Source organism: Ceratotherium simum, chromosome X (genome assembly GCF_057802395.1).
Source record: "Ceratotherium simum simum isolate JZ-2026a chromosome X, ASM5780239v1, whole genome shotgun sequence".
Taxonomy (NCBI): Eukaryota; Metazoa; Chordata; class Mammalia; order Perissodactyla; family Rhinocerotidae; genus Ceratotherium; species Ceratotherium simum.
In genome coordinates, this window is record NC_141940.1 from 17,525,795 (window position 1) to 17,553,346 (window position 27,552).

At 39.3% G+C, this 27,552-nt stretch overlaps 1 protein-coding gene and 1 non-coding gene across 6 annotated transcripts; both read left to right on the forward strand.

The window, feature by feature from the left end:
• The first annotated feature begins 884 nt into the window (after positions 1–884).
• Positions 885–22,285, forward strand: PABIR2 (PABIR family member 2). 5 transcript variants are annotated; one of them, XR_015550494.1, is made up of 11 exons: positions 889–1,965; positions 4,149–4,227; positions 8,329–8,385; positions 8,686–8,729; positions 8,814–8,868; positions 9,132–9,233; positions 9,526–9,611; positions 10,464–10,528; positions 12,959–13,055; positions 19,545–20,389; positions 20,478–22,285. XR_015550494.1 is itself a non-coding variant. In XM_004437257.3 (10 exons), the coding sequence occupies exons 1-10, from the start codon at positions 1,868–1,870 to the stop codon at positions 20,545–20,547; spliced, it is 750 nt and encodes a 249-aa protein (XP_004437314.1). In that variant the 5' UTR covers positions 885–1,867; the 3' UTR covers positions 20,548–22,285. The 5 variants fall into 5 exon arrangements, 4 of the variants coding, with proteins under 4 accessions (XP_004437314.1, XP_004437315.2, XP_004437312.1 ...); XM_004437257.3 differs by lacking the exon at positions 19,545–20,389 and having other exon boundaries at positions 885–1,965; positions 10,467–10,528; XM_004437258.3 differs by lacking the exon at positions 19,545–20,389 and having other exon boundaries at positions 887–1,965.
• LOC147911768 (small nucleolar RNA U109) lies at positions 15,624–15,757 on the forward strand. Its single transcript, XR_015550795.1, has one exon. It is a non-coding gene; the product is annotated as a small nucleolar RNA U109 (small nucleolar RNA).
• Positions 22,286–27,552: the final 5,267 nt, after the last annotated feature.

Consider the following 27,552-nt stretch of genomic DNA (forward strand, 5'->3'; position numbering starts at 1 on the left):
AATGACGATTGGGCTTGGCAAGTTTAATATGGGACAACTGAATTGAAGAGGCAGGTAAAACTATTTTTGTTAAATTCTGAAACCAATTTTATAATTATTAAATTTCCTGTACTTTCTAGGCATGTATGATTAACACAATACAATGGCCTTTTTCTCCCAGGGTCATTCAAGTGGTGAAGATTAAATGAGTTAAAATTTCTGGAGTTCTTAGAATAGTGCCTAGCACACAGTAACTGCTATGTAGGTGTTTGTTCAATAAAATAAATAATTCCGGGTCTCACATGCTGAATCATGATTGTTAGGGTCTCCGTAAATCCTAGAAAGAAAAAAAAAATCTGGTTCTGCTACCTGTTCTTCAGGACTTTTCCTAGTACGTATCGTTGAAGCTAACGGTGCTTGTAAAATGGAGATGAGTGCTTCTCACTAGATATATGAACTTTCATTAGATTCTCTTTATTTTTACACCATTGCTTTTGTTTTTTAGCTTCCCTTTGGTCTAGTGCATCCAAATGGATGATGTGAATAGGAAATCGGCCCCTGCAGACAAAGACCAGCAAAATCGAGAGATTTAAGAAATAAGCGGGGCTCACAGAGGTGAGAGCATACAAATTGGGAACGAAAAAACGTAGAAAGCACAGGTTTCTTTTTCCCTTGAATATTGGCCCAAAGTCTTCCTGAAAGATGATGCTCCAGTGTCTCCAAACTATTGGTTCTTTTCAAAATCAGGCGCCAGGGTGCCCGGGCCAATGCCATCTAGGAGGGCGCCGGGCCCCCTGGAAACGCTCCTCCCCTTTGGAGGAGGTTTGCGGGGCGGGGCTCTCACGCATGCTCCGTGCCCGCCGGCCCATTGGCGCGGCCGCCGGGCGCGTGCGCAGGACCCGATGGGTGCCCGGACGCGGAAGACCTGGCCCCGCGCTGGTTCCCGCTTTTGAAGCGTGGGAGGTGGAAGAGGCGGCAGGTTGTAGATTTTGGTCTTGGCCCCAAGGGGTTTCCCCAGGCCATTAGAACCCAAGAGAGGAAGAGGAGGCACCACAGCGGCAGCTGAGGGGCCGAACCCCCTACCTGTCCTCCAAGCGGGGAGGGGGCCAGGGAGGGAAGAAGCACCGATCACAGGACTAAGCAGCCTCCGGGACCGGGTCCCGGAGCATGGGGGGCTGGACCGGGTCCCCGAGCATGGGGAGCTGGAGCCGCCGAGGCCGCCCGGCCGGGCCCTGCCCGACTGTCAGCTCCTCCGTGCTACCGCTGCCCGGGCAGCCGCGGCGTCTGTAGCCCGGCCCCGCTTGAGGTCGTCGGCCGAAAGATAGCAACATGAGTTCCGCTGCTGCCTAGTTTCCTCTCCCTCCTTCTCTTCTCCTTCCGTCCTCCTTCTCCTTCCTCTCTCCTCTTCCCATACCTCGTCCTTCTTTTCCTCCTCCGTGCTCCTCTTTTCCCTCCACCTTGCCCTCTTCCTTCCCTTCTCTCCTCTTTCCCCCATCTTTCTCTTTCTTTCCCCCTTCTGCCCTCCTCCTTTTACCCTCTCTGTACTCCTGCTTTTCTATCTATCCTTTTCCCTCCCTCTTGCTCTTTTCCCTCCTCCCTCCATCCCTCTCTTCCTTCATCCTCTTCCTTTATTCTGTCACCCTCCACCACAACCTCTCCTTCCTCCTCCCTTCTCTCACTGTCATCCTCCCTTCCTCATCCTCCTCCTCCTCCTCCTCCTCTCCTGCTTTTCTCCGCCCCAACCCCCGCCCCCAAGCCTCCGCCCCTTAGCCCCCGCCCCCAGCTGCCAGTCCCCAGCAGCTCAGTCCTGCAGTGAGAGTCTTGGGAGTCCATAGCTAAGCACCAGGAGCCGAGCACTGTACGCTGTGCCTGGCTGCAAGTCTCCGACATGGCTCAGGAGAAAATGGAGCTGGACTTTGAGCCTGACACATCTGATGGGGGCACCCTGAGGAGATCCAACAGCGCTCCCCTGATCCATGGGCTCAGGTGAGCAGGGTTGGGGAGGATGGAGTACGGGCGTTCAGGGGCTCCTCGATCCCCTGCAAGCAGTCTTCCTTCCCTAAGGTGAGAGTTGGAGCTCCTTTGGGCTCTCCAAACTGAGGGGATGGGGACGTGTTTGCTTGACAGTGACTTGGGTCCCAAGGTGGAATGAAAGTTTGACCCCAAACTCTGGGCAGTGTAGGGAAACCGGGACCCTCTCTACCTGAGGCTCTGTTGGCCCACTCTAAAAGGAACTGCAAGAAGCTTCTGGCTCTTCTAACAGGTTGCTTGCCCTGCCTAATTTACACCACATAATGTCAGACTGAAGCCCCTGGAACTAGACTTGCAACTTGACACCTGTCTCTAGGAGCTGCTATTTCTAAGCTCAGTTGAGGAACTCTGGCATTAACAGAGGTTTACTTTAATAAATCACAATTTATCTAATAACTGGTAATTAAAGTGGTGTGTTCATGTCATATTAAGTGATTCAGATTTGTCATAATGTTTTCAGATCCTAAAACTGCCTGAAATGCATTCCAGTGAATAAAAAAAGAAGAGTGGCATGTAGCTTAGGTCAGTGAAAACACAGGTTTTAGAAAACAATGGAAAGAATTGACCCTTGAATTTTAGTGGAAGGGTCTTGCGTTTTCTTGTGAATAAGTCACCAGAGGGTCTATTTTAAGGTAGAATCTTGTGATAGTGAAGGTTAGGTTGGCAGACCTCCCAAGCCTCTTACATTTCACTTTTATAGGTAGATAATTCATCTTAGGTGGAGAGCCAATTTGTGTGACCCTGTAGAAATGGAATTAGTCCAAAAAAGGGGATGGGAGTAGAATTAGCCAAAAACATTAATCAAGCACAGGAAGGCAAAGAAAGAGGCAATCTTTGTCTATCAAACTGATTATAATATCCGTATTTGGGGGAAAAACGGATTTACTTTTTTTCTTTTATTAAATTTTGAAGCTGAGGGGTGGTGGACTGACTCTTTGCTTTCCTAATGCTGTCCTCAGCTCTACTTTTTTTTTTGATACTATAGAAATAAACTGGTCTTTTTTGGTTGTCTTTTTAAATCTGGTGAGCAAGCAATTGCTAGCGACAAGCCAATCCTGTTGACCCGCATTTAGACTGTTGTAGAAATAACATACCGTGCTTTAAATCACGATTTAAGTAATTACGTGAAAGGTAGCATGATGTGGTGGAAGAAGGGGTGAGGAGACCAGGCCCAGTCTCGATTTTCTCCCTAACTGGCTGTGATCATGAGTGAGTCACTTAGCCTTTCTGAGTCTCTGTTTTCTCATTAAAATTTAGGAGAGCTGGATTAGGTGATCTCAGTGGTCCCTTCAAGCCCAGGCCAGTTCAATCCTGAAAATCCTCTTGACCTCTTATCATGGGCATGGCACTCTGCTAGGCACTGCAGGGATGTTATAGAAAGGTGAACAGAACACCTCTACCAAGGGATTTGAGACACGTGCACACTTTTCTTTAATAAAAGGTAAAGTCAGTGTCTCAAGAAGCCTCTCATTTCTCATTGTGCCCTGTGGGTTCAAAGGAGGGAATGATTGCACTGGGTTTGTGGAATGAAGAGAGGCTTCATGTAGGGCATAGCACTTGAAATGGGTGTTGAAGGAGAGGAAGGATTTTGACAGATGGTGGTGGTAGGGAGGGCATTTGAGGCAGAAGGGGCAACATGAGGAAAACCCCAGGTGTGTTTATTTGGTTGAACTGCAGGGTTTGAAGGTAGAACACATGTTTAGGGCAATAGTGGGAGATGTGCTGACCGGGCTCATATTGTAGAAGAGGGCTCCCCAGCCCTTCTCCTGTCGTGGCACACACAGAAAGCAGTAACATTTGTAGGTCCTCTGGGCTGAACAGATGAGGCTGCTGGTGTCTGGTGGTAACCGGTTTGGGGGCGTGAGCTCTGACCAGAAACAGCTGGAGGCAACCAGTCTGGAGCTCCGCCCCATACCTCTCCTAGCTGCCCCCCAGCCACGGAGGAGATCAGTATCTCAGCCAACCTGTGATCCACAGCACACCACTGGGGAAGCTCTGAGGAGGACGGTGAGGAGTTTATTCCTTGTACGAAATGAGGAGCCATCGGAGATTTCATTGTTAGCTAGAGAATTGGCGTTAATTTAGTTAAAGGATATCTTAAATGAGAAGACATTAGTAATTTTATTTTTGTTTTTCAGTGACCTTTCGCAAGTTTTTCAACCTTACACATTTAGAACTCGGAGGAATAGTACAACGATTATGAGCCGTCACAACTTGGTAAGTATAGAAGCAAGTATCCTTAGTGCTTTGGATTGGAGGAAACACCTTCAAATGTAGTTCTTTCTTAAGAGGATGTGCTATGCACAATTGTTTACAAAAGAAGGAAATTATTTTCCCTATCTTGTTTATTGTTTATGCTGTGGCCATTTTCAGCTTTTAGTGCAAAAGGAGACCTGGTTAAACATTTTTCTTGGCTGTGGGACTTTGTATTTTTAAAAATTGTTCATTGTTTTTTGTCACTATGTGCATCATGGTTGTGAGATAAGTCAGGATTAACTTCTACTCATAGCTGAGAACAGTGGTCTTTATTTGTCCTGGGATGCAAAAATCACTTAAATGGTAGCAGAGTATTTATTTCTTCCACTTCTCTGTTGGACAATGCTGTTTATCCAACGTAAAGATTCCTTTCGAATGCTTGTATTTATATTCTCAGTAGAGTTGCTGATCGTGACTTCTATATAGCCAGAGCTGTCGGGGATCACCTTATTTGTTGGTCATGTTGGGAGAAATTATGATGAGGTTTTTATATTAGTAGCACTTCACATGTGGAGCCCACTTATCCAGTAGGAGCAGCGCTCTGGAAGACATCTGAAATGTAAGCAGAGAGACCTCTAAATGGCTGAACTAGATTTTCATAGTCTGTGCACAAAGGTTCATTAGTTTATTTATAGGAGAGCCTCTCTGACCTCTGAATCATCTAAAATTTATGCACGATAATAATAAGCTTCCAACCCAATAGTGTGTGAGAAGCAGCAAGTCAGAAGAGGTACAGTTGGGTTAAAGGTATACTGATAGCTGCTAGCAAGGGAGGAGAAGGGAAAATTGAAAAGCAGACAGAGGTTTTTAAAAAATTCGTCTCTGGCTTAGTATAACGGCTAAGAGCCTGTTAATAGACCCTGAAGGTGTCAGTGGCATAGAACTGTAAGATAATTGATGTTCTTAAGGATACCTGGGTCGTTAACCTTTTCTTAAATTATAGTAATACCTACACTTGTATGGTATTTTACGTGTTACAGAGTACTTTCACACATTTAATTCTCCTAGCATCCCCTGTGAAGTAGGCAGGGGGAAAGATGTTTTTCCCAATTAAAAGAGGCAGCAGCTAAGACTCAGCCGATATGAATGACTTGCTCAGAATCACACAGTTAGTGGCAGAGCTGGGATTAGATAGAGATCTTCCAGTGCCATTCTGTCTGGTAAAATCTATTTAAGACAGGGAAAAATATAACACTTTTAAGAAAGATATCCAGTGAAGTGACTAAAAATAAGGGGGAAATGTTAGCTATCTGGAGGTTTGCTTCATTTTACCTCCTTCCTTGAGGATACTAGAAAATATAACTACTTGTTTTTGCTGTGTATATGAGAAATATTTCTACGAGTTATACAGCTATGTTTCTGATATCAATAGCGTAGCAAAGAAGGGAAAATGAATTTGCATCTCTACACTCCACTTTGCTCTTTTCTAAGATGGGAAGATTCTTATCAACTCTGTCTAGGCTCAGCTCTCACTACTCCCTGTCAAATACCCTTTGCCCTAGCTAGCTGCACTAAAAGACCTAGTTTGCTCAAGGGGCCATGTTGATTCAGTGCTCTTTGTTGATCCTTATGCTATCCTTCACCCCATCCCCTTCTCTTTTCTAGCTTTCCAGTTTGGGAAGCCTTCCACAGCACCCTTTGGGTACTTCTATCGTAATATTGATTACATCAAAAACATTATATCACAGTGCACTCTATAAATCTTAATACTCTTACCTGTGTCCCATATTAACCTGCAGAAAGTAGGGCGTTGGTGAATGAAACGGAAAGGAGGGACTGATGAAAGAGACATGCAAAAGTAGAATTTTCATGCTGTGACAACTGATTGGATATAAAGGCAGGGGGAAGGAGGACTCAAAGTGACTGAAATTTTGTTTCTTGGTGACCAGGGAGAGTGTTGCCTTTATTAGGAGTAGGGAAATTGAGAGGAATTGGCCTTTTGAAGGGACAGAAGATAAATTCTTTATGGGTATGTTGGGTTTGTGGTGCCACCGACCCGTGCTGTACTCCAAAGCAATATTCTAAATCTTTTTTTAAAAACTCTGCACGCTTCCTATCTCACCACCTTTCACTTTCAGCAGATGATTGTTGTCGCTTCATAGAGAAGGCAGACGCCTATCTTGTAGAAACGTCAACTTTCTTCTCCTTAAAATGTCTTTACCTTCATCTGTGGTGTTTTCTTCTAATGGTTCATAAGTTTTCTGACTCTCCTGTCACTTTGCTCCGTCTGTCATCTCCTCTCTATCTTGTATTTTCAGTCTCTTCCTCATTGGCTCTTTTCCTCCCACCTTCTTCTCCCGACTCACACATCTAATATCTGGAAAACTAACTAGTCTTTTTTTCATAGGTCTCTCTTTCCCTTTTTTCCTTTCCCCTCTCCAAGCTTTTTCAAAGCTTAATCTACACTCAACTGCCTCTAATTCCTTGTCTCCTAATTTCTTGCTAACTATTCAGCCAGTTTGTAATCTCACTGCTTCTACCACAGCTCCATTAAAAAGCCGTTCTTGCAAAAGTCACCAGTGCCCACTTGATTGCCAATGTCAGGGGCCTCTTTTCTTATCTTACTTGAGCTCTTTGCTTTACTTAACACCATTAACCAGCACCTCCTTGAAGTTCTTGGTTTTTTTGCTCAGCCTGTTCATTACTCTTATTTCTGGTACTGGAGACAGCTTTGCTCCTCTCTGTCCCTCTTTTGGGTCTATTTTCCACTTCTGTCCAAAATTGACAGCTTGTACATCATGTAGATGCAGCATCTAAATTTCTGACTGTCTCTGCAGTCAGCTTTTGGCAATCATTCCTTTGGCTTTCCTGATTATTTCCCTGCCTCTGGGGTTTCTTTTGTTCTCTGACGGACACATCCGTGCTCTCTTCCACATTGTGCTGTTAAGAGTCTTCCCTGGCTTAGTCTTCCCTAGCTACTTGCCTAGTAGCTTAGTGTTCTTCAGATGACCTTATTAAGAGTTCACCAGTAAATGTGTTACTTTCATAATGGAAAAAAATACTTTTAAAAGGATTTTACTGGTAAAGTTTTGTTCTTTTCAAAGCCTAGAAGAGGAAAAAAGTAAAAGAAAGGGGTGGGTAATGGAGGAATATTTTGTGAGATAAAATCATATTTCAGTGGATAACTTTTTAAAATTGTACCTGAATTATCTTTTGCCTAAAAAACTTAGAGCAGTTTATCATCATTTTATACTACTCACTACATTAATGTTCAAAAAAGTTTTAATACGATAGGACATCTTGTAACAGGATAATTGTCTTACTTGGTTTTTTAGTATTACAAATTCATTTGCATTTCATTAGGGAATAAATAGTAGTTGTTTACATCATGGCTATTAGAACCCTATAAGATCTGTTGATAGGAATTGTTTCTTACAATTTGTGATCAGATTGTGATTATTTTGAAGGAACATAATTTGGCCCCCAATGATTTCATCTTGGTATTATTAAAAAATGGTGATCTAAGGAAAAGTGACAGTTATTTTAAAAATACACCTTGCCTTCCACATTGATTTTTCTCAACTAGTAAGGTTTGTGACGATATCATTGGTGGTCCCATTTTAGAATTGATTTAGATCATGCAAGCCAAATCTCCTTATTGCAGTTGTGAAGTGTTTCCTCTGAACATTAATCATAGACAAAATATTATACTGGGCTTATTAGCCTGTCTTCCTCTGTTGGTGCGTTGGTAATAAAAATGAATAAAATCAGTTTTTTCTTTCCCTTCTTATATAGTTCCTTATTTTAGATAAGTGGGGTAATGGATATTTCCAAGGCTTGGAGTCTTTTTTTACGTAAATGTACACAGCTCTGTATTCATTTGGGGAAAGTGTTAAAGTCGGTGCGTGTCTAGCGACAGATGGTGCTTTGAGGTTGGACACCTGGTGTACTTTCTAAAGACTGAATGTACTGCCTCTAGTGCATTAATTTTCAGTCATTTAAAGAGCTAGATTTCTAAGAAGAGTATGAAAAGTTATCTGGGAAGAGGCTGTACACTGGTACTGACAGCAGACTGCTACTTTGTGATTCAGAAAATAGTAAATGTTTATTTTTTCTTTCCAGCTGCTGTCATCCTCACCTAATCGTGTTCCGAGTAGCAGACTACATCAGCTCAAAAGGGTAAATTTTATTTACTAGCTCAGATCTACAATTTTCTGAATTTTACATTTTGATTTTATTTTCATTTTGAAGATTTAGGTATTAAAAATGAGTCAGGCTGCAACTCTGATTAGTTGTAGACAGATTAAAATTCTTCTGGGTGTGCAGATAAAATACAGATGTGGCATGGGTGACAATCTTACAATGTTAGTTTGCTGTACTGTGATTATGTCAAATAAAGTAGAAACGTCTTTTTTATTGTCTTTGAAATAGAGAACTGTGTGGGTAAATATTATGTTTTCAGCACGTTTGTCTTTGCAGGAGGAGGGCATGGATATGATGAACAGAGAAACTGCGCATGAAAGGTTAGTGCTTCACAAGAACAGGGCAGAGCCTAATGTATGTCTTGTTTATGAGCACTGATGGCATTTCATTTTCATTTGTCTTAGGGAAGTGCAAACAGCAATGCAGATAAGCCAGTCATGGGATGAGAGCTTGAGCCTGGTAAAGTTTTCAAGTTTGCTTGTTTTTTATTTTCTAGAAACCTTTATATTGTTCATTGCCTTCATTAATTTTTTCGTACACTCTGGCCCTTCTGTTTCCAAATTTGTGTTCATTTTTGATCTCTGCTTTTCCACCAGAATATTAGATTGCAACTTTTCAGAGTCTATACCTTTCTACTCTAAAAATGTAGGCATGTTTGGGTAGCAAAGAACGGTGATGTGCTGAGTTGTGAATTATGAAGAAATAACACTTTATGTTTACAGAGTGATAGTGATTTTGACAAGCCGGAGAAATTATATTCTCCTAAAAGGATTGACTTCACTCCAGTTTCTCCAGCACCGTCACCTACCAGAGGATTTGGAAAGGTAGGCTTATTGACGAGATATTACCTCTCTTACACTGAGTTGTTTACTCTCTAAAACACACACACAAATCACCTCACTTCTAAAGAATCCAATGACTGGAAGGAAAATTAATGAAAGTCCATGATAGTAATTTGAAAAAAAATCAATATATACTCTCATATGTATATATATGTATACGAGAGACAAATAGACAGCTAAGCAATTTTAAGGATATTGTTTCTGCCTTTTTGAGAAGAACCTTTTGAAAACTGGAGCACTAGAACTATTTTAATATTAAATATGTTTTTTCTAGCAATGTTTTTCACCATCCTTACAAATGTTTGTGAGCAGCAGTGGGCTGCCACCAAGTCCTGTTCCTAGTCCGAGACGCTTTTCCAGGTAAGTGAACCTGCTTTTTAAATGTGGTTGAGGGGCGGCCTGGTGGTGTAGCGATTAAGTTCACGTGCTCCGCTTTGGCGGCCCAGAGTTCACTGGTTTGGATCCTGGGCACAGACCTACTCACCACTCATCAAGTCATGCCGAGGCGGCGTCCCACATAGAAGAGCTACAGTGCTACAAGTGTGACATACAACTATGTACTGGGGCCTTGGGGAGAAAAAAGAAAAAAAAAGAGGAAGATTGGCAACAGATGTTAGCCCAGCGCCAGTCTTCCTAAAAAAAAAAATGTGGTTGAAATGCTATTCATTAAATTTATCTCTTCAATGAACTTTTTTCCCAACATTTAATTATGGAAATTTTCAAACAGAAAGCAAAATTGAAAGAACTTCACAGTGAACATCCATATACCTACCACTTATATTCTACCATTAACATTTTACCAGATTTATTTTTTTGAGATGTAGTGCCAGTTTTTATTCAGAGGGCGCACACACACACACGCGCACGCACTAATATATATATCCTTTATAAGGATAAGGAAAAATTTGTTTACAGTTGTAGACCAGTCAAATCCAAGTAACTTTTTAATAAGGTTTATCTTTTTTTAAAAAAACTGTTGTGGATATTTTCTCTTATAGAATGATTTAAAAAAATAGCTTAAAATGCCGTGTTATTCCAGATTGCCATATGCTAGGTCAGATCACGTATTGGCATTCCAGTTACTCAACCTACAACGCAGACATTTTCCGGTTCTCCCTGTATGACTGTCAATCTTATTGATTTATCTGGTGGTCTCTGTTTATCTTGCATCTTAGAAGTACTTCATGTCATCCTATTTTGTATTCTTTGAAGCAGGAGGAGTCAGAGTCCAGTTAAGTGCATTAGGCCCAGTGTTCTTGGTCCTCTTAAAAGAAAAGGTAAGTGTCACACTTCTGATATTAAACCTAGTAGAGCTTGAATTACGAATTAGAATTTCTGTCTGAAATTAGCTCAAGACATGACTTCTTTTTCTAAAGAAATGTGAAATATTCTTCCCAGTGTGTGCTTTACTGATTCCAAATTTTGTAAATTAGTTATTTGATACTGTCTATATTTATTGCATTTCACAACTGAGTCTAATTTGTATATTCATATTATCAATATATACTCTAAAAATTTTGCCTCTCAGTGACCTGAATATAAAAGAGATGCAAGCTATGTTGCAGAAATATATGCTTATGTCATAGCAAATAGGTCTATAAACATCCTGTGTGCTCAAATATAAGCCACCACCAAATTACACCTCAGCAAAGACAGAATTGCCTTATATTTGAGTCTCCTTAGGGTTTTTGGTTTAATGGGATGCGCTCTTTATTACCTTATTTTGAACCACAAACCACTAAACTAAAATGATCTCATTCAGTGCTAGTTTTAGATGCTGATAGAGGGCACCCGATGGAGTCTATTAAAAAAAGGCAAAGAAATTTAACACAGGTTTAGTCATTATTCCTGGGGCCGTGACCACATGGTTGCAAGTGTTGGATGTCATTTTAAATAAGACTTTTAACAATAATTTTTAAAAAGCAGTTCAGTAAGTGGTTTCTTTGTACAGATCACCTTCGGGGCCAGTAAACAAATCAACTCTCCTAATGTTAGGTAAATGGATACTTATGGCTTTGGTAAAACTTTCCAGTGATAGCAGCATACACAGATTCAAAGAGTGCTATGTTTCAGGCAACTTAAAATTAAAGGTGGTGTGCTCTGGAAGATAGATCCTGATACAGTGACTATATTTGTATTTAGTGAATACATTTTATTATATAAAACCAATGGTCTTTTTCCTTAATGCTGTAAGGAATTATTTACAATCCTAAGAACCTTCTCAGTAGCTATTACGTGAAAATAACACTTGGAACTCAAAACTGTTATTATGGTTGTTGTTGTTATTATTAATTTTAAATTTGTTGCAGGAAGTTGGTGTAATTAGTATGGTTGTTTAGTTTCAAAGCTATTCCAAAATATACCAGCAGATGGAGGGGTTCTTTGCTTAAACAGGCTAAAGTCTTTTGCTAATGAGGTGGTGTTGAAACCCTGGCAGCAGCTTTTAAAAGCTGCATATTAAAGTATGGAAAAAGCAAATAAAAATATAACCTTTCTTGAATAGCTCCAGAGGAAAGATAACATGAATTAATTGATAATATAGAAAAAAATGAACGTTGTATTTGTTCTTAACTTAATCCTTTTCCATCATAAGAATCTTATGCAGGTGTAAGTTCAGAGTTACTAATTTCCTACCAGAGTATAGCTAGGCCCATGAATTAAATTTTCTTTAATATTCCATCTTAAAGCTCGGATAAGGAGCTTCAAAACCAAGGTATGTGTGTGTTTTAAATCAGAGCTTATTTGGAGAGCGGCTTTTTCTGTCTAATTTAGGGTTGTTAGTCTTTGCATTCCTGGTGGTAAAATGTTAATCATTATTCCTGTCGATGCAAAGTTTTTCTATTACCAGTTCTGAGAGAATCTATAGGATTGAGGTAGCCAGTACAATAGCAATTTTGTTAATTGAGTAATAATTGCTTTCAGTTACAGATGTGATTTCAAACATATTTTTAATTTTCATTTTCACTAAGTAACCCAAAGCAACCTTTGATTTATATGCTCTTTATCAGACTGCATACTTTTTAACCAATTTGACTTCAACTCAGGAAATGTTCCGATATTAAAATGTATAAAATCAATAGTCTTTACTGATCGTCTAGCATAAATTATTATTCACTATGAGCTTCAGCCATTTGGGGATACTTTATTTCTGCTGTGGTTAGCTTTGATTCATTTTGCCTGATGCAATCAGTGTTCTACTCTTCTATCAAAGAACATGACTATCTCCATAGCACGCTACATATAATCAATGAGAAGGTTTTTTTAAGGCTGCTGACTTTTTGGTTGAAGTTCTTTTTTTGTGTGTGTGTGAGGAAGATCAGCCCTGAGCTAACATCCATGCCAAGCCTCCTCTTTTTGCTGAGGAAGACTGGCCCTCAGCTAACATCTATGCCCATCTTCCTCCACTTTATGTGGGACGCTGCCACAGCATGGCCTGACAAGCGGTGCCTCGGTGTGCACCCGGGATCCAAACCCGAGCCGCCAGCAGCAGAGCACGCACACTTAACCACTACGCCACGGGGCCAGCCCCCTTGGTAGAAGTTCTGTGGAAGTATATTTCTTCTACGTTAAAGCACATGGAAAAATAGCTTTCAAGTAACGGCTTGAAGAAGTATTCTGAGCTGTGGTTAAACAAAGATCACCCATTTTAGCACCAAGCCTGTATCTGTAAAATTGTTTTACAGTAGCATCATCTCTTTCTGTTTTAGGTGAAATGGAGACCGAAAGCCAGCCTAAGAGGCTCTTCCAAGGCACTACCAATATGTTGTCTCCGGAGGCTTCACAATTGTCTGATCTCAGTTCATGGTAAAAAATGAATTAAAATCAAAAGGATATTAGGATATGATCTATTTAAAAAGAGCCACATCAAAAGTATATTGGGATCATTTAAAATATATTCAACTTTTTATCTGTGCTCCATACAGGGGAAATCTCCATGGAGGTATAGATAATGTGAAAAAAATAGATCATTTGAAAGTCATGAGTACTTCCTTTGGAAGTGTGTGTATCTTTTTGGCACCTTTACCTTCATTCCTAGCGCCTGTTAGGTCTGCCTTTCTCAGTAGATGCTAATGGTATAGGAGAGTGTCAACAGCTGGATGGCGTGAGAAAGAGTTTCTGGATTGCTGTGGGTAATGTGCATCGATTGCAGCTGCTCTGCCTGTGTTGTGTATTATATCCTTTTGACTTAACACAGAATATCAGCATTCTCTTAAGCATGGCGTTTTCTAAATAGCGTTATCTGTTGTAAAATCTTTTTGAACATTTTGGGGTATTCCGTCATACTAACTAAGGTTTCATTTTTATAGTAACACTTCCTGATTCCTATGGTCTATTGACATTTTTTTTTTTTTGTCTTACTCATCCTAGTTTAGGTGTCCAACTTAAGGCCCGTTAGTGTTTTTGTGCTAAAGTTACCTTCTTTTCCAGTACCTGACGTTGAGCACTTGGATGCTCAAATTGGAAGGAAGAGGAAAGGATAGTAGCAGTGACTAGGTGATATTTTGAAATCTTTTAGTACATTCTAATCAATTCACTGAGCACCCATGTTGTAGACACGATTGTGTAGTGTCTTTCAGAACTTATTGTTCCTTGAGTTTTATGGCTGAGGGTCTTTTTTTAAGAGCCCATGAGGGCACTTTAAAAATAAAAGGATGGTGGCCTCTAAATGGAAGAATTGTGTAAGCCACTTATAAGGTATAAGGATTGATATTTCCTTCTTTCCAAATCACTTATTCATTGTTTTGTGTAAGATAACCTGTACTTCTAGTTGACCAAGAAGTCACAGATTATTCTAGTTTATTAGACTCCTTGATCAGTACTGTTCTAACCTTGGAACAGATGCCTTTTAGATTGTTCTAGCTATTTTCAGCCCCGCAGTCTCTCCTCTCTCATCCCTGTCTGTCCTTGGTAGCTCAGTGTGCTAATTTTGGCACAGAGTGCCTTTCCAGGTATGTAGATGATTGCAAAGAGAAAACTTGTAAAGCTTGTCAAGGGGACTAGTGGATGAAACTCTATACTTAGTGGAAACTGCATATCACTTTTATGGTAAAGTGTGTTTTAATATAGGCACATGACGTTATAAATAGATTTGCTTACCCAGTTACTAACCAAATAACCAAGTTAGGTAAAAGATATGAAAGCATTTTGCCAAGCTAAAAACATACAGGGTGAGGTGATTTTTTTTTTAATAATGTCTTAGGCTGGCTATGTAGGATGCCATAAAACAGTTCATGCAAATAAAAAAAGAAGGAAAGAGAAGGTATGGTATTTTACCAAGGGTCCTCTCCCCTTGTTCAGACATTTATTCCTCTGAGCAGCGCAACCTAAGCTGTTGACGATGGGGGCTGTGGTGAGGCTTCTATTTCTGTTGCTACTACTCCCAGTCTCCGTAGACCTTTGACTGGCTGTGAGAGCCCTGGGGACATTGACATTGGTGATGAAGGACATTTTTGATCCGTAACCACAAAAAGTGTTGCCTTACACTGGAGAGATTTGCTTTATTCACGGCCACTCATAGAGTGCTAACAAGCCAACATATGGCTTAAGTAATATGTTAAAAAGAAATTTATTACTCAGAATTCACAAAACTAAGTGTCAAAGATATTTAAGTAATTAAATGTTCAAATGATGTTTTTAGTAAGTTTGTGGCATCTGGACTTCTGAGGATGTTAAAGCTTAAAATTACACTAAGACTTTTGGGACACCTCATATACTAATATTGCTGACATTTATGTCTACAACTAAGATTTTAAATATGAGTTATTCTTGATATGTAAAAATTGGATCCTGCTTTTGCAGAAACTTTTTTTCTGTCTCTTTAGTGCAGTTTCATTGATCAGACATCCATATTCAGAGAAATGGGGACAGAGGCAGGAACTAGCTTTGTTCTGGTTTTTATTGCCAAAGATAGCAATCTACTTGATGACAAAGGAAAACAATTTTTATACCTTTTAGGGAGCAGAAAAAGTATCAGATCATTAGTAGATGTTATCTCATTTAAATTGTTATAGTTTGTTCCCTGCCCCACCTCACAAAGAAAAGATGGGTTTTAAAACTTTAAATTAAAGTTTATATGTTAGCTAGTTATCTTTAAAATCTGATATCTTTGAAGTATAAATTAAATGTGAAGTTTGATTATGGACCCATTTGGAGTTTGTGTCCAGTGTGTCAACTGCTGCCTAAAGAAATAGTAGGCCTACTCTTTATGTTGTATTTTTTACTAAATGAAAATTCTGAAATCTTTGCCAACCAAATCTGGGGAACATTGTCAATCACAAGGCAGGAATTATGTCATTCTGCATTTAGTCCTTGGGAACATCAAGAGTTTGATCGTAGTGTAGAAGTACACCTTTGCCTGGTGCTTTGATTCTTTTGCACGTTGAGAACTCTTGTTCTTCTTCTTTTGGGAATGAGACTATCTGTGGCATGCTATAGAAAATAAAGGAGTTTTCAGGTCTACTAGCCACGTAGTGAAGATTAAGTGATAGTCTGTTTCTCTCACAGAAAAGGAAAAAGTCTCCCATGAATTTTCTGGCACGGTGCATCACTGTTAATGTGACTGCTAGTTTAACCTTTATGGTTTTATTTTAACATTTTTCATTAGATTTATCTTAGTCACTGTAACATTATTTTTAATGTTTTATGTGTCGTGCCAAGAAAATTTCATAGTGAATATGTGACATGTACAAGGAATAAGATTTAATCATGATTTATTTAATAATAGAAATGTAGACATATAATTTGAAGATGTTTATGTGAGTAGCTTAGAATCTGCAGATACTTTTAAACTCCTGTCTCCAAGGTGACTGTGGAAATGATCATAGTTAAACGGTGATCTTAAAAACTTAGAGGTTATACGGAAAGATAATGCTGGGCCTCACTGAGGTAACACAGTAGAGACCAGAGAACATACCCTATGGACCAGTTTAACCCACACCAAGGGATATGAGGATGCCTTGTAGTCTTACCTTATACCACGATCTGTGCTAGGCTTGATAGGGCTGTGGCTAATTTCTAGTGTGTTTACCTGCCTGCCATTAATCTGACAGAACCCATTTTATCGACTGGACAAGGCACGAAGTGGCTCAACCAGATGAGGTGATAGCACGAGTCACACTGGACATCCTAGTTTTGTTGTTATGTTATCATTTTAATGTTTTGATGATTCTCTTATGCTTTCACCCTTAGTTTTTTTAGACAGAGAGCACTACTTTAACAGTCATAAGTATTTTTGGTTGTGTGGTTCATATATTGCCTCAATATGTGTATTCAGTGCCTGGAATGAATTAGTTCATTTTTGATTCATGTACTCCTATGTCCAATTTGAATTGTCTAGGTCCTTTGCTTCCCTGCCATTGTCTGGCTTTCGGCCATCGATCTAAGCCTCATTAGCACCTCCATCAGAGCTTAAGCTAAGAAAGAAAGAAGAGAGAAACTCAAATTGGAACATACTTTGTTGCTTTCTGAAGCCCTGGTAGAAGGTTTAATAGCAAACACTGTCAAAATCACTTTTGTCCAGTGATCTCTCTATGGATTAAAAAAAATCACATAAATCTTGCTTTACACGGATATACTAACAGTGGGGAATTTGTGACCCTTAGTCTCTGCTTCCATGACCATGTGTAGTAGTGCAAGATTAATTAGGACAGAAACTAGATTTTAGTTTAGTGAAATGTCTGGTTAAAGGTTTACCAAGTTCTGAATCTAAATTACACTGGAGACTAAATGTAAGTATGCTATTTTTCTGTTAATGAACACGATTTTATATATGTTTATATTTAATAATAGGGAAGAAATTCTTGAAAAATATGAAATGAAATGTTCATATTTATATACTTTTTCTTGGTAACTTCTTATTAACTTCCCCATTAGCTTATTTCTCTTAAGGTAATCAACAGTGTTAGATGACCGATTTCTCTGCGTGAGTCATGTTCTGTGTTTTTGAATGAATACAGGATTCACCTAAGCAAGCAGGTCTTATTACAAATGGAATCTTTTAACCCAGGGCTCACCATACGTCTGGTGGTTGGAATAAGAAGGTCTTTATTTATATTCAGATTATCTGCTTGGTGGCCAAATTTTAATCTAAGCCTATTTCTTCCTGCCAAGTAGCACAGAGCGTGTCCTTCGGCTGCCCAGCCAGTATGTGCTTTAGGAAAGTAAATTCATTTTAATATTAGTCTAGGCAAAATGCTGCAGGAGGAAAAATCACATATGTTCCAAAGGCAAATATAAAGGTCTTTTGATTTTCCAATGTCTTAGATTATCTGTACAACTTTCTTTCAGTAGTTTGAATAATTCATGTTTTAGACCCGTTTTGCCATTTGGTTGAAGAAATACCAGAGCCAGCTAAATTTTCCAAATTTCTTACTTAAAAGTGGTATTATTAATGATGCATTTGACAGCAATGAGTATAGAGTAGGAGTACTGTGGGCTATACTGTTTCTATTTTTATTTTTACTTTTCCGAAGCCTATTTGTATTCTGTCTCCACCTAAAAACAATCCAGAGGCAATAGAAAGAAATGACATTTTGAAGAAAAATAGAAGAGAAGCAGAGGGAAAAAAGTTGTATTTCATTGAGGGTGGTACAGGGCCCAGAAACTTCCAAATGTACCACAGGTTGCTTAACACTGGAAATATATTAACACTGGAAATTCATAAAAATGATAATATTAAAGACTCATAATATTTAGCCTCAGAGCACGTTAGACCAGGATGGGCTTTTGCAAAGGAGCTAGTGGTCAAACTTAAACTAGAACTCATATTTCCTGATTCATAATTTCTTCTCCAATTCTATGCTTTGTTTCCTTTTCGCAAATAAAAGGTATGTCTGTGTAAATCCTAAAACTGCCTGGCTACCTCTCCAGCTTTGTCTCTCACCGTGTTCTCTTTAGCCTTTGCTACAGCCACACTAGCCTGCTTTTGGCTTCTAGAAATACCCTTGCTTCCTCCTAAACCTTACCTAGTTAATGCCTAGTCATCTTTTAGATGACAGCTCAAATATCACTTTTGGGGAGCCTTGTTCCTCTCTATACCTCCAAATTAGATCAGGTTACCCATGTTAAATACTGTCAGAGCCCCTTGTAGCTTTCCTTTATTGCTTTGATCACATATTATATGTTTATTAGCATGATTATTTAAATGTCTGTCTCCTGCACTCTACTGTAAATTCGATGAGGGCAGGGACCATGTCTCTCTTATACACCATTGTATTTCTAATAGCCAGCATACTTCCTGCACTTGGCAGGTACTCAGTAAATATTAGAATAAATGAATAAGTGAATTTGGGCCAAATATAGAACATAGAGTTTATATGCTGGATTGATGGAAATCAAAGCCAGAAAGGCAGCCTAATGCCAAATTGTGAAGGCTCTTAATTGTGAATGCTGAAGTATGAAGCCAGACTTACAAGGCAGGTGGAGTGATTGTTGGGAGCCATGAGGGCCTGGGCTGGATGGGTGAGGTGTCCCTGAGCTGGGTTATAGAGGCTCTGATGCCCAGATCAGGAGTTTTAGTGGAAGGATAGGAGCAGAAGCCAGTTGTCATGACTAAAGAGCAATGGACTGTGAGGGTATTGAGTCCATGGATACAGAGCATTTTTTTAGAAGCTTAACTGGATAGTAACTGAAGGGATCAAAGAAAGGAGTCTTCTAGAGATAGCAGAGAGACCTTTAGGTTTTGAAGGCAAGAGGAAGGAAACAGTGCAAGAAATTCATAAAATGAGAAGAATATAAAAGGCAAATAATGGAGGGAGAAATTAGAAGAAAATGTGTTTGAAGTGAAGGCCTCTTGGGCGTGAGGAAATGGTAAAATCTAGAGCAGTTGAAAGACTTAGTTCTGGAGGAGAGGAACCATGAAGCAGTGTACTTAATAGAATATTATAGACAGCCCAGTGGACCTCAATGAGTAACCATTCCTCTTACTCTAAGGCTGATGGGAAGGTAAGGTAAATATAAGGATAGAAATCTCTTGAGCCAAAGGTAAGGGAACTCCCTCATGAAAACCCTGACCTCTCAAAAGGAATGCTTATTGTATGTTGGACATTCTGGTGCCTCCAGGAGAGCACTCAAGTGATACAGAACCTTGAGTGTCTTTGGATTTCCATGACTTTGTCCTTTTGCAGGTATCTGAATATAGTACATTATGTAGTTCATTGCTGTTGCTTTTATGCTTTTTATTATTTACAAATGCTCTACTGATTCGTGAGTTCTTGAAACTATGTCGTTGCATGTTATGTTTACCTTTACCCTGATAGATGCATCTGCTTATAATTCTTTTTGCTTTGTCCTCAGTTCAGATATTTTGGATGGCAGTAGTAGCAGCAGTGGCTTGTCCTCAGACTCACTGGCTAAAGGCAGCACAACCGCAGAGTCTCCAGTAGCATGCTCCAATTCATGCTCTCCGTTCATCTTGATGGATGATCTCTCACCCAAGTGACTTACCCATTTCTGATTCAGTGTTTTAACTGCTGTTTCCTTCATAAAACATTCAGTGAGGAACGCAGAGAACTTTGATCCATAACGAGGATTAAAGTGTCACAGATTGAAACCATTTTGATGCCGTTCTTTTTTGGCGTCTCTCTTCTCTAAAGTTCAATTTCACGAGTGCAGTGACCTTACTTATGTCTCTTTTTGCTGATCTCATTTTGGATCTAGTGACTAAATCTCAAATACTCATTTTTGATTGCTTAGAGTATATATATTTTTTTCTCAGTGCCTCAAAGAGCACCTATTTAGAGTCTGTATGTTTAAGGAAAGCACTGATATGTATTTTCGATAATGGTTCTTTTTCCCAACAGCTGATACGACAGCTAGAGTTGATCAGAAGTTCTCTTGCTTGAGAGATTTTTTTTGTCCTCTGTTGACTACATAGTTTCAAATCTCTTTATTTCACAATAATAGATGAATTGCTTTTGATTATATTAAATTTTTATTTTTCTGCATCAGCTTAAAGTACATTATTTTGTTTCCCTTTCCTGTTTGGGCTGCTCACTTGCCATTTCTCACAGAGGGGAAGAAATAGTTGCTTTCGTTACTATCCATATCGCTTCTTTGCTGTTGGAGTGTCTGACGTGAGGATTGATTTTAGTGCTGAGAATGTAAATGGACTTGCAGGATGCCTGGATTAGTCACCACAGGTTCTTACGACTTAGCTACCACCATTGATATTTTTCTCCCCAAGCCTGTTGCCCTAAGGAATATATAAAATATTGTTAATGTTTCTAGGTGGTGTTATCAAGGAGAAGAAATTCCTGCCTTGACCAGATGTGTGGAGCATCTACAAATGAATGAATAATGTTATTTACACACAAACCACTGTGTAGAAAAGCATACATGGAGCTTGACAGCTTGTCTCGGTGGTCTTGTGAGGCCTGAGGTGCCTTGGGGTACAGTGTTGTGCGTAAAGATCTGTATCGTCAAGTAGGGTAGACAAGGGGGCTTTATGTGTCGATTGCCACAGACTGTTTCAATTGCTGCTGTTTAACGATTACTTTTTGTCATTGGATGCATTTGTTTTGTCATGTGGTGAGTGGTGCTGCTGACTGTGTTTTGGTTATTGTGTTGCCACCAGAATCAGAATCAAGTCCTTGTTCATGCTGCCTTATAGCAGGGGCAGTCTAATATTTACGAGGAAGCTTTTAGGAGCTGAAAAAGTCAATGTTATTGTGCATTCTGCTTTTAAGAAGCTGTTTGAGCGGTGAACAGTGTACATGATAGTAAGTCTGAGGTACCATAAGTTATTTAACTTTTAAAAGAGGAAATCCTGACAGAGCTATTTAAAAAACCTGAGTGTAATCTATTGTTGTGTTATTTATTACTTAAAACTGTGTGAAAATGTCTGTTGTGATAGATTTCTTTTAATGTTCAGGCATCGTGGTTGGCTTGTCTGTATTTAATATATGCAAATTTGCCTGCTAGGATCATAATATTCCGTTTTTAAATGAATGTAAGAAAAGAAAACTACTGCATTTGTGTCTTTTGAAGGCAAAGATCCTTGAACTTTAAAGGAAGATGATGTGATTTATGGGTACTCACAGACTAGTAATACTGTATGGCTTGAAGGGAAACTTCTCTTTAAATTATGAGGGAGCATTACTTAACTTGCCATAAGTAGTTCTGTTACAGCATCAGATGTGTTGTTTATTTTAAATTGTCATAGCCGCCATAATGGCCATTAATGGCTTTATTTCTTATATTGCTTTCACCTGTGCAAAGTCCCTAATCCTTCAAACCTAACATAAATGTATATATTATGAAGATTGTTCCCTAGTATGTCATCTTAAAGAAAAATTACTTCGATGGTATTCAGTGTATTTATTCTGTTTGTGAAAGAACCATATTAAGATGTTTCTGCCTATGTAATGCCGAGAGATGGTTTTATCTTACAGGATATTTATCAACCTTCACTCTACTGTCTTCTTTGCCTTAAGGGATACTTTTGGCCATCATTTTTTGGCTCTGATTTAGAACTCTTTGAGAAATAACCTTTGGAATGTGATGATATTTAAATTTATTTTTGAAATTCAGCAGTGGGGTAGAATTGGGACAGGAAAATGAAATTGTTCCAGTAGTATGAGAACTAGGAGGCAACTTGATTGAACTTTATTAAACTTTATTGTTTAAACCAAGGTTCATTTTTATTGTTTCAACAGACTAGAAAGTTAAGTTTGTGCAGGGATTGTTTTGAAATAAATAAAAGATAGAGATGCTAACCTTCAGATGAGCTTTGTTGACAGTACCACTTTATTTTTATATAAAGTCTAATATTTGAAAAGTGATCATTGTTATAAATTAAAATTCTCTTCCTATTCTAATGTTATATCATATTTCAGGCTTCTATTTGAAAACAAGTACAAGAGATGATATGATAAGAAAATCCTATAGATGCTCTTTTTGCTTGACTGACATATAATCACTGTGTTTCGTGATAACTGCTTTTGGAATAATAGGAAGTTATGTGAAATGCTGACCTTGTGTATATCTTAGAATGCAAATTTAATAAAGTGTGTACACATGCATAAAATTCTGTAAAATTTTTGAGTCTATCTCTTTTATGCTTATTAATAATTATTTTTTGCCTCCATATCTCAGTATTACATTCTCTGTATCTAATTGCAAGTCAAGTTTTGAACAAAAGGACATCAGGAACACAAAAGAACTAATAGCTGTATTGAAGTTTGGGCTGTTTTCCAAAACAAAGAGAAATCTCTCCACGTGATCTGTCAAATTTTCAAGAGCATTTTGTAGAATTTGATAATTTAGGAGGTTATTGCCAAGACCACACATATTTCTTACTTGTTTTCAATTTATTTTATCTTGTTATTTTTTTACATATTCATAAGACTCTAAATTGTTTTTAAAACAACATGGAGGGGTAGACAGGCAAAAAATAAAAGCCTTTTATGTTTGACTCAGGTTATAAACTCTCAATTTTCTTTTCAGTATTTTAAAAATATATGAACTGTTTTATTTCACACTTAAGAAAAGTTGTAAGAATTTGCCCAAAGAACTCTGTATGTCCTTCACCCAGGTTCCCCAATTGTTAACATTTAACCACATTTGCTTTATCATTCTCTCTTGTATGTATGTGTGTGTATGTGTGTGTATATAAATGTATGTACACACATATTTTTTCTGAACCATCTAAGTTACAGACATGATACCTTATTATCCTTAAATCCTTCAGTGTAAATTTCCTAAAGACTAGGACAGTCCACATAACCACCTTACAACTATCAAAATCAGGGAATTAACTTTGAGACAAAACTATCATCTAGTCTACAGATCCCATTCAAATTTTTCCTATGGTCCCCATAATGCTCTTTTAGCAAAAGGAAAGAAAATATCTTCTGACCCAGAATTCAATCCAGGATTATGTGTTACAGTTGGTCATTATGTGTGGTTTCCCTCAATCTGGAAGTCCCCCGTTCTCCTTTTGTGATCTTCATATTTTTGAAAAGTACTGGCCAGTTATTTTGAAAAATGTCCCTCAGTTTAGGTTTGCCTGGTGTTTCCTCGTTATTAAATTCAGGTTATGCATTTGGGGCAGAAATACCACAGAAGTGATGCCATGTTCTCAATGTGTCAATGCAGGAGGCACATGGTGTCCTGTTTTATTACTGGTGATGGTAACCTTGATCCTTTGGTTAAGGTGGTATCTGTTGTGTTAAATCCACTATACAGTTAGTGTTTTCCCTTTGAAATTAATAAAATATTTTGTGTGGAGATGCTTGGAGAGTATATAAATATCCTGTTTCCTCATTAAACTTTCACTCACTAGTTTTAGTATCCATGGATCTTTCTTGCCTGATGGTATTATGATGGCTACCTAATGGTGGCTCTCTAATTCTGTCATTCCTTTTACATTTATTAGTTGACATTCTACTGTAAAGAAAAAATTTCCCTTCTCAACCATTTATTTGCATCAGTGTGGACTCACGGACTCCTATTTTAGTCAGTGGGTTTTAATCCACAACCATGGTTATTTTGATATTCACCTCTCAAATTTGGATGGTGAGAGCCCCTCCCGGCTGGCTCCTGTGTCCTTTTGACAAACCCCTGTAATTTGTTGAGCAGTGTTTTACTTTCTGGCATAGGTGTCCCAGATTCCTACTTTCCTTTCCTCAACCCTGGAATCAGCCATTTCTCTAAGGAGCCCTGACTTCTTTTAATGGAGAACAGCATTTCAAAACCAAGGTATAGGCACTAGGTATAATCATTGCCACTGGGGCATCATGGTTTAAAGGCCTTCTCAGCACAGAGAAAATACATGTAAATGTATATGTATAGATACACACATACCTCTATCTGTTCATCTATTAAAAAGCAAGAGTTCAAACTTGTACCTCTGATTCCAGTTCAACACCACAGGGTTCATTCCAGTGTCCACCCTATCCATATTTGTAACTCCATTCTCTGATAGTGACAAACCTGATTTTCTTTATCCTCAATATAATTGCTCATCTCCCCTGTGTGTAACCAATTTCCGACCCTGCCACCCTGGCTGCCTCCTCAGCCCCAGCCATCGCTTTGGCTCTGACCGTGATGCTCCTCCAGCCCTGCCAGCCATGGCTGCCCCTACAGAAGGAAGGGAAAGAGAAGAGGATCCAAATACTCAAGTTTAGATATCCCTGGCTCACACAATCCCAGCCACCACCCCATGCTCCTCTTCCTCCGTGTTTAACTGTTCACAGCTCAGGGATGTCTTATATTCATCAATTTAACAAATATTTATTGAGCCCTGTCCTGGGAACTGTAAATGCAGGTTAAGTTTATGCCTTCAAAGAAGAGCAGCCTAGTGGAATAAACCGAAGCACACCAACCATTAGAAGCACTGATTCGAGTGTGTTGGGGAGCACAAAGGGAGAGCACCCAACATAGCCTGGGCAGTGCTTCTGGAATGTTTCCTAGAAAAGGTAGTAACACTGAAGCTGAATCTTGAAGAACAAACTTGAGGTGGAGGTGGGAGGCAGGTAGAGGGAAATAGGATACAGGCAAGAAGAGACCAAGGCGCTATCACAGAAATTCACAAGTATCACAAGTGATTTGCTAATATGAGAAATGAGGCTGGAGAAAGAAACAGAGGCCACATCTGGTCTTTTAGGATTTGAGAGTCTTTAGCTTATGTAGGTGGAAGCTATGTGTGTAGACATAAGCAGGAGATTGTATGGAGAAGAGGGTTTAGGACATGACAAGCATCAGCATTTAAGAGGAGGTTGAAGGAGAGGGGGGGTGGCAAGAGAGAGGTAGGAGAAAAACCTGGAGAAAGCAGCTAACAGTATCAGTGAAGCTAAGGAGGGAGTCATCTCCAGGGTCACTTAAGATGAGGCCTAAAAACTTTCATTGGATCTGATAATTAGGAGGTCCCCTAGAGACTTTTGTTAGTGTACTTTGGGTGAGATGAAAGGGGCAAAAGTCAGATTGCAGTGGCTTGAATAAACAGGGGTTTGGGAAATGGAGACAAGCAGTGCAGTCTATGCCCAAATCTAGCTTCCTCCTTCCCTTCTTTCCCAACCCTCGCTCAATTACAATACAAAATTGTTCCCATTTTCTCCTCTGTATCCTCAGCAGCTAGTACTTTATCTGAAACATAATAGTCACTCGATAAAACTTTGTTGAACAATAAGCGCATGCTCTAACCAACAGAGGGAGCTGAAACAAAAATCACTCTAACCTGTAGAGGGAGCTGAAAGAAACTCACAGGGGTGTGTTAACCTATAGAACGAACTGGAAGGAAACCCCTGGAAGTGTTAACCACACACTCTGACCTCTAGGAGGAGCATCAAGCTTGTCTTCCAGACATTCCTCAGGAAAACTTGCCTGAGGAGTCTGCGTCAAGGAGTACCACCTCCAGGTAATATTTATTAATATATACCTAATATGTACCCTCTGTGGCAGTGATACCCATTTTCCATTTGTGATAGTGATATGAAGCTTTCTGTTAAATTTAGCAAATAATATTTTAATATATATATTTTAAAAATAAATATAACAAAGAAAAAGTTCATTTAAAGAAACATCTTAAGTAAACGATAGTACGAGTGATAGATATCTAGATATGGCCAAAATCTGAAAGTAAAATATAAATCAGAACTCGGATACAGGAAAGTATTGGGTCACAGTGGTGTGTGGAATTGTCAGTATGAAGAGGTTAAAAGCTGTTGAATCTGTGGAATGCTCTTTTTGGATTCTCTCTCTCTGGGATTCTGATTCTGCTCTTTCTTCTCCTATGAAGTGTGGTAAGAGCAGTCTGGTACCTCTCTTTTAGCTTCTGAGGAGAAGGCACCCCCCTCTCACCTTGAAGGTCAAGGGGGAACTTCGTTGGGGCTCAGGGAAAAGGGGCCTCAAGAGCGCTTGAGGCGTGGTTTGCTAGGTCCTGAGGGGTTTCCTAGGGACTTTCAGTGCTAAAACAAGGAAAGTCCCAGGCAAACTGGAACCAATCGGTTGCCCTAAAAGGTTTCTTGCATCCCCTAGGTGAGGTTTTTCTTTGGTTTGTGTTTCCTTACCTATCTCTTCTGACTAAAGGAGTGGTTAGATCTCCAAAGCTAAGGTCAGAATGTAGCCGTCAGAGAAAGAAGCTTCTAGTCTGGGTCACTGAGGCCTGCCTATTTTGCGCAAAAGAAATTTTTAGTCTCATTCATCTGGTGACTACACTGAAGTGTGAGGTAAAAGCCTAAGCTAGTCAAGTGTTTTTGTCTGAATCTGTTCTTCAGGCATTTATCTCCCTCCAGGACCTATAGGGTGGGGGTGTGAGGAGGGGGTACTGTGGCTGTTGTAGGTCAAGAATTCTAGAATTTGTAATCCTGACAGTGTATATTTCCTCTCCAAAGACAAAACTAACATCTCATAGCAGTGTTTAAAAATATTTTCTTTGTTGTTGTGTTTTTCTTCGTTATTTATTTTTTATTCATTTTAAATTATAAATTATGAAGAAAAAAAGCTCATTATAAAAAGTTTAAGCCTGGGGCCGGCGCCGTGGCTTAGCAGTTAAGTGCGCGTGCTCTGCTACTGGCGGCCCGGGTTCAGATCCCAGGCATGCACCGACGCACCGCTTCTCCGGCCATGCTGAGGCCGCGTCCCACATACAGCAACTAGAAGGATGCGCAACTATGACATACAACTATCTACAGGGGCTTTGGGGAGGAAAAAAAAGGAGGAGGATTGGCAATAGATGTGAGCTCAGAGCCAGTCTCCCTCAGCAAAAAGAGGAGGATTAGCATGGATGTTAGCTCAGGGCTGATCTTCCTCACAAAAAAAAAAAAAAAAAGTTTAAGCCTTATATAAGTGTGCAAAGTAATTAAACCCCTCCCCTCACAGCCTTCTCATCCATAATGTAATAGTTTGATTTGTATACCTAGTTACCTTTTTCTATACATATGCAAACATATTTATAATATATACACATGCATCTTTTTAAACTTTTTATTGAAGTATAATATACATACAACAAAGTGTGCAGCTTGATAAATTATCACAAACTGGATGTTCTAGGAATGTCTATGTGACCTAGGTGGTGGTTACATGGATTTATTCAGTTTGTGATCATTCTTAGAGAGTGAATGGCTAGAAGTGAGCATTGGTGGGGCGCTTCAAGAGTTCTGGAATGTTCTATGTGACCTGGGTGATGATTATATGGGTTTATTCAGTTTTTGATGATTCATAGGGGATGAATGGCTGGAAGTGGGCATTAGAGGGCACTTCAAGAGCTCTGGAATGTTCTATGTGGCCTGGGTAATGGTTACATGGGTTTATTCAATTTGTGATAATTCATAGTGGGTGAATGGCTGGAAGTAGGCGTTAG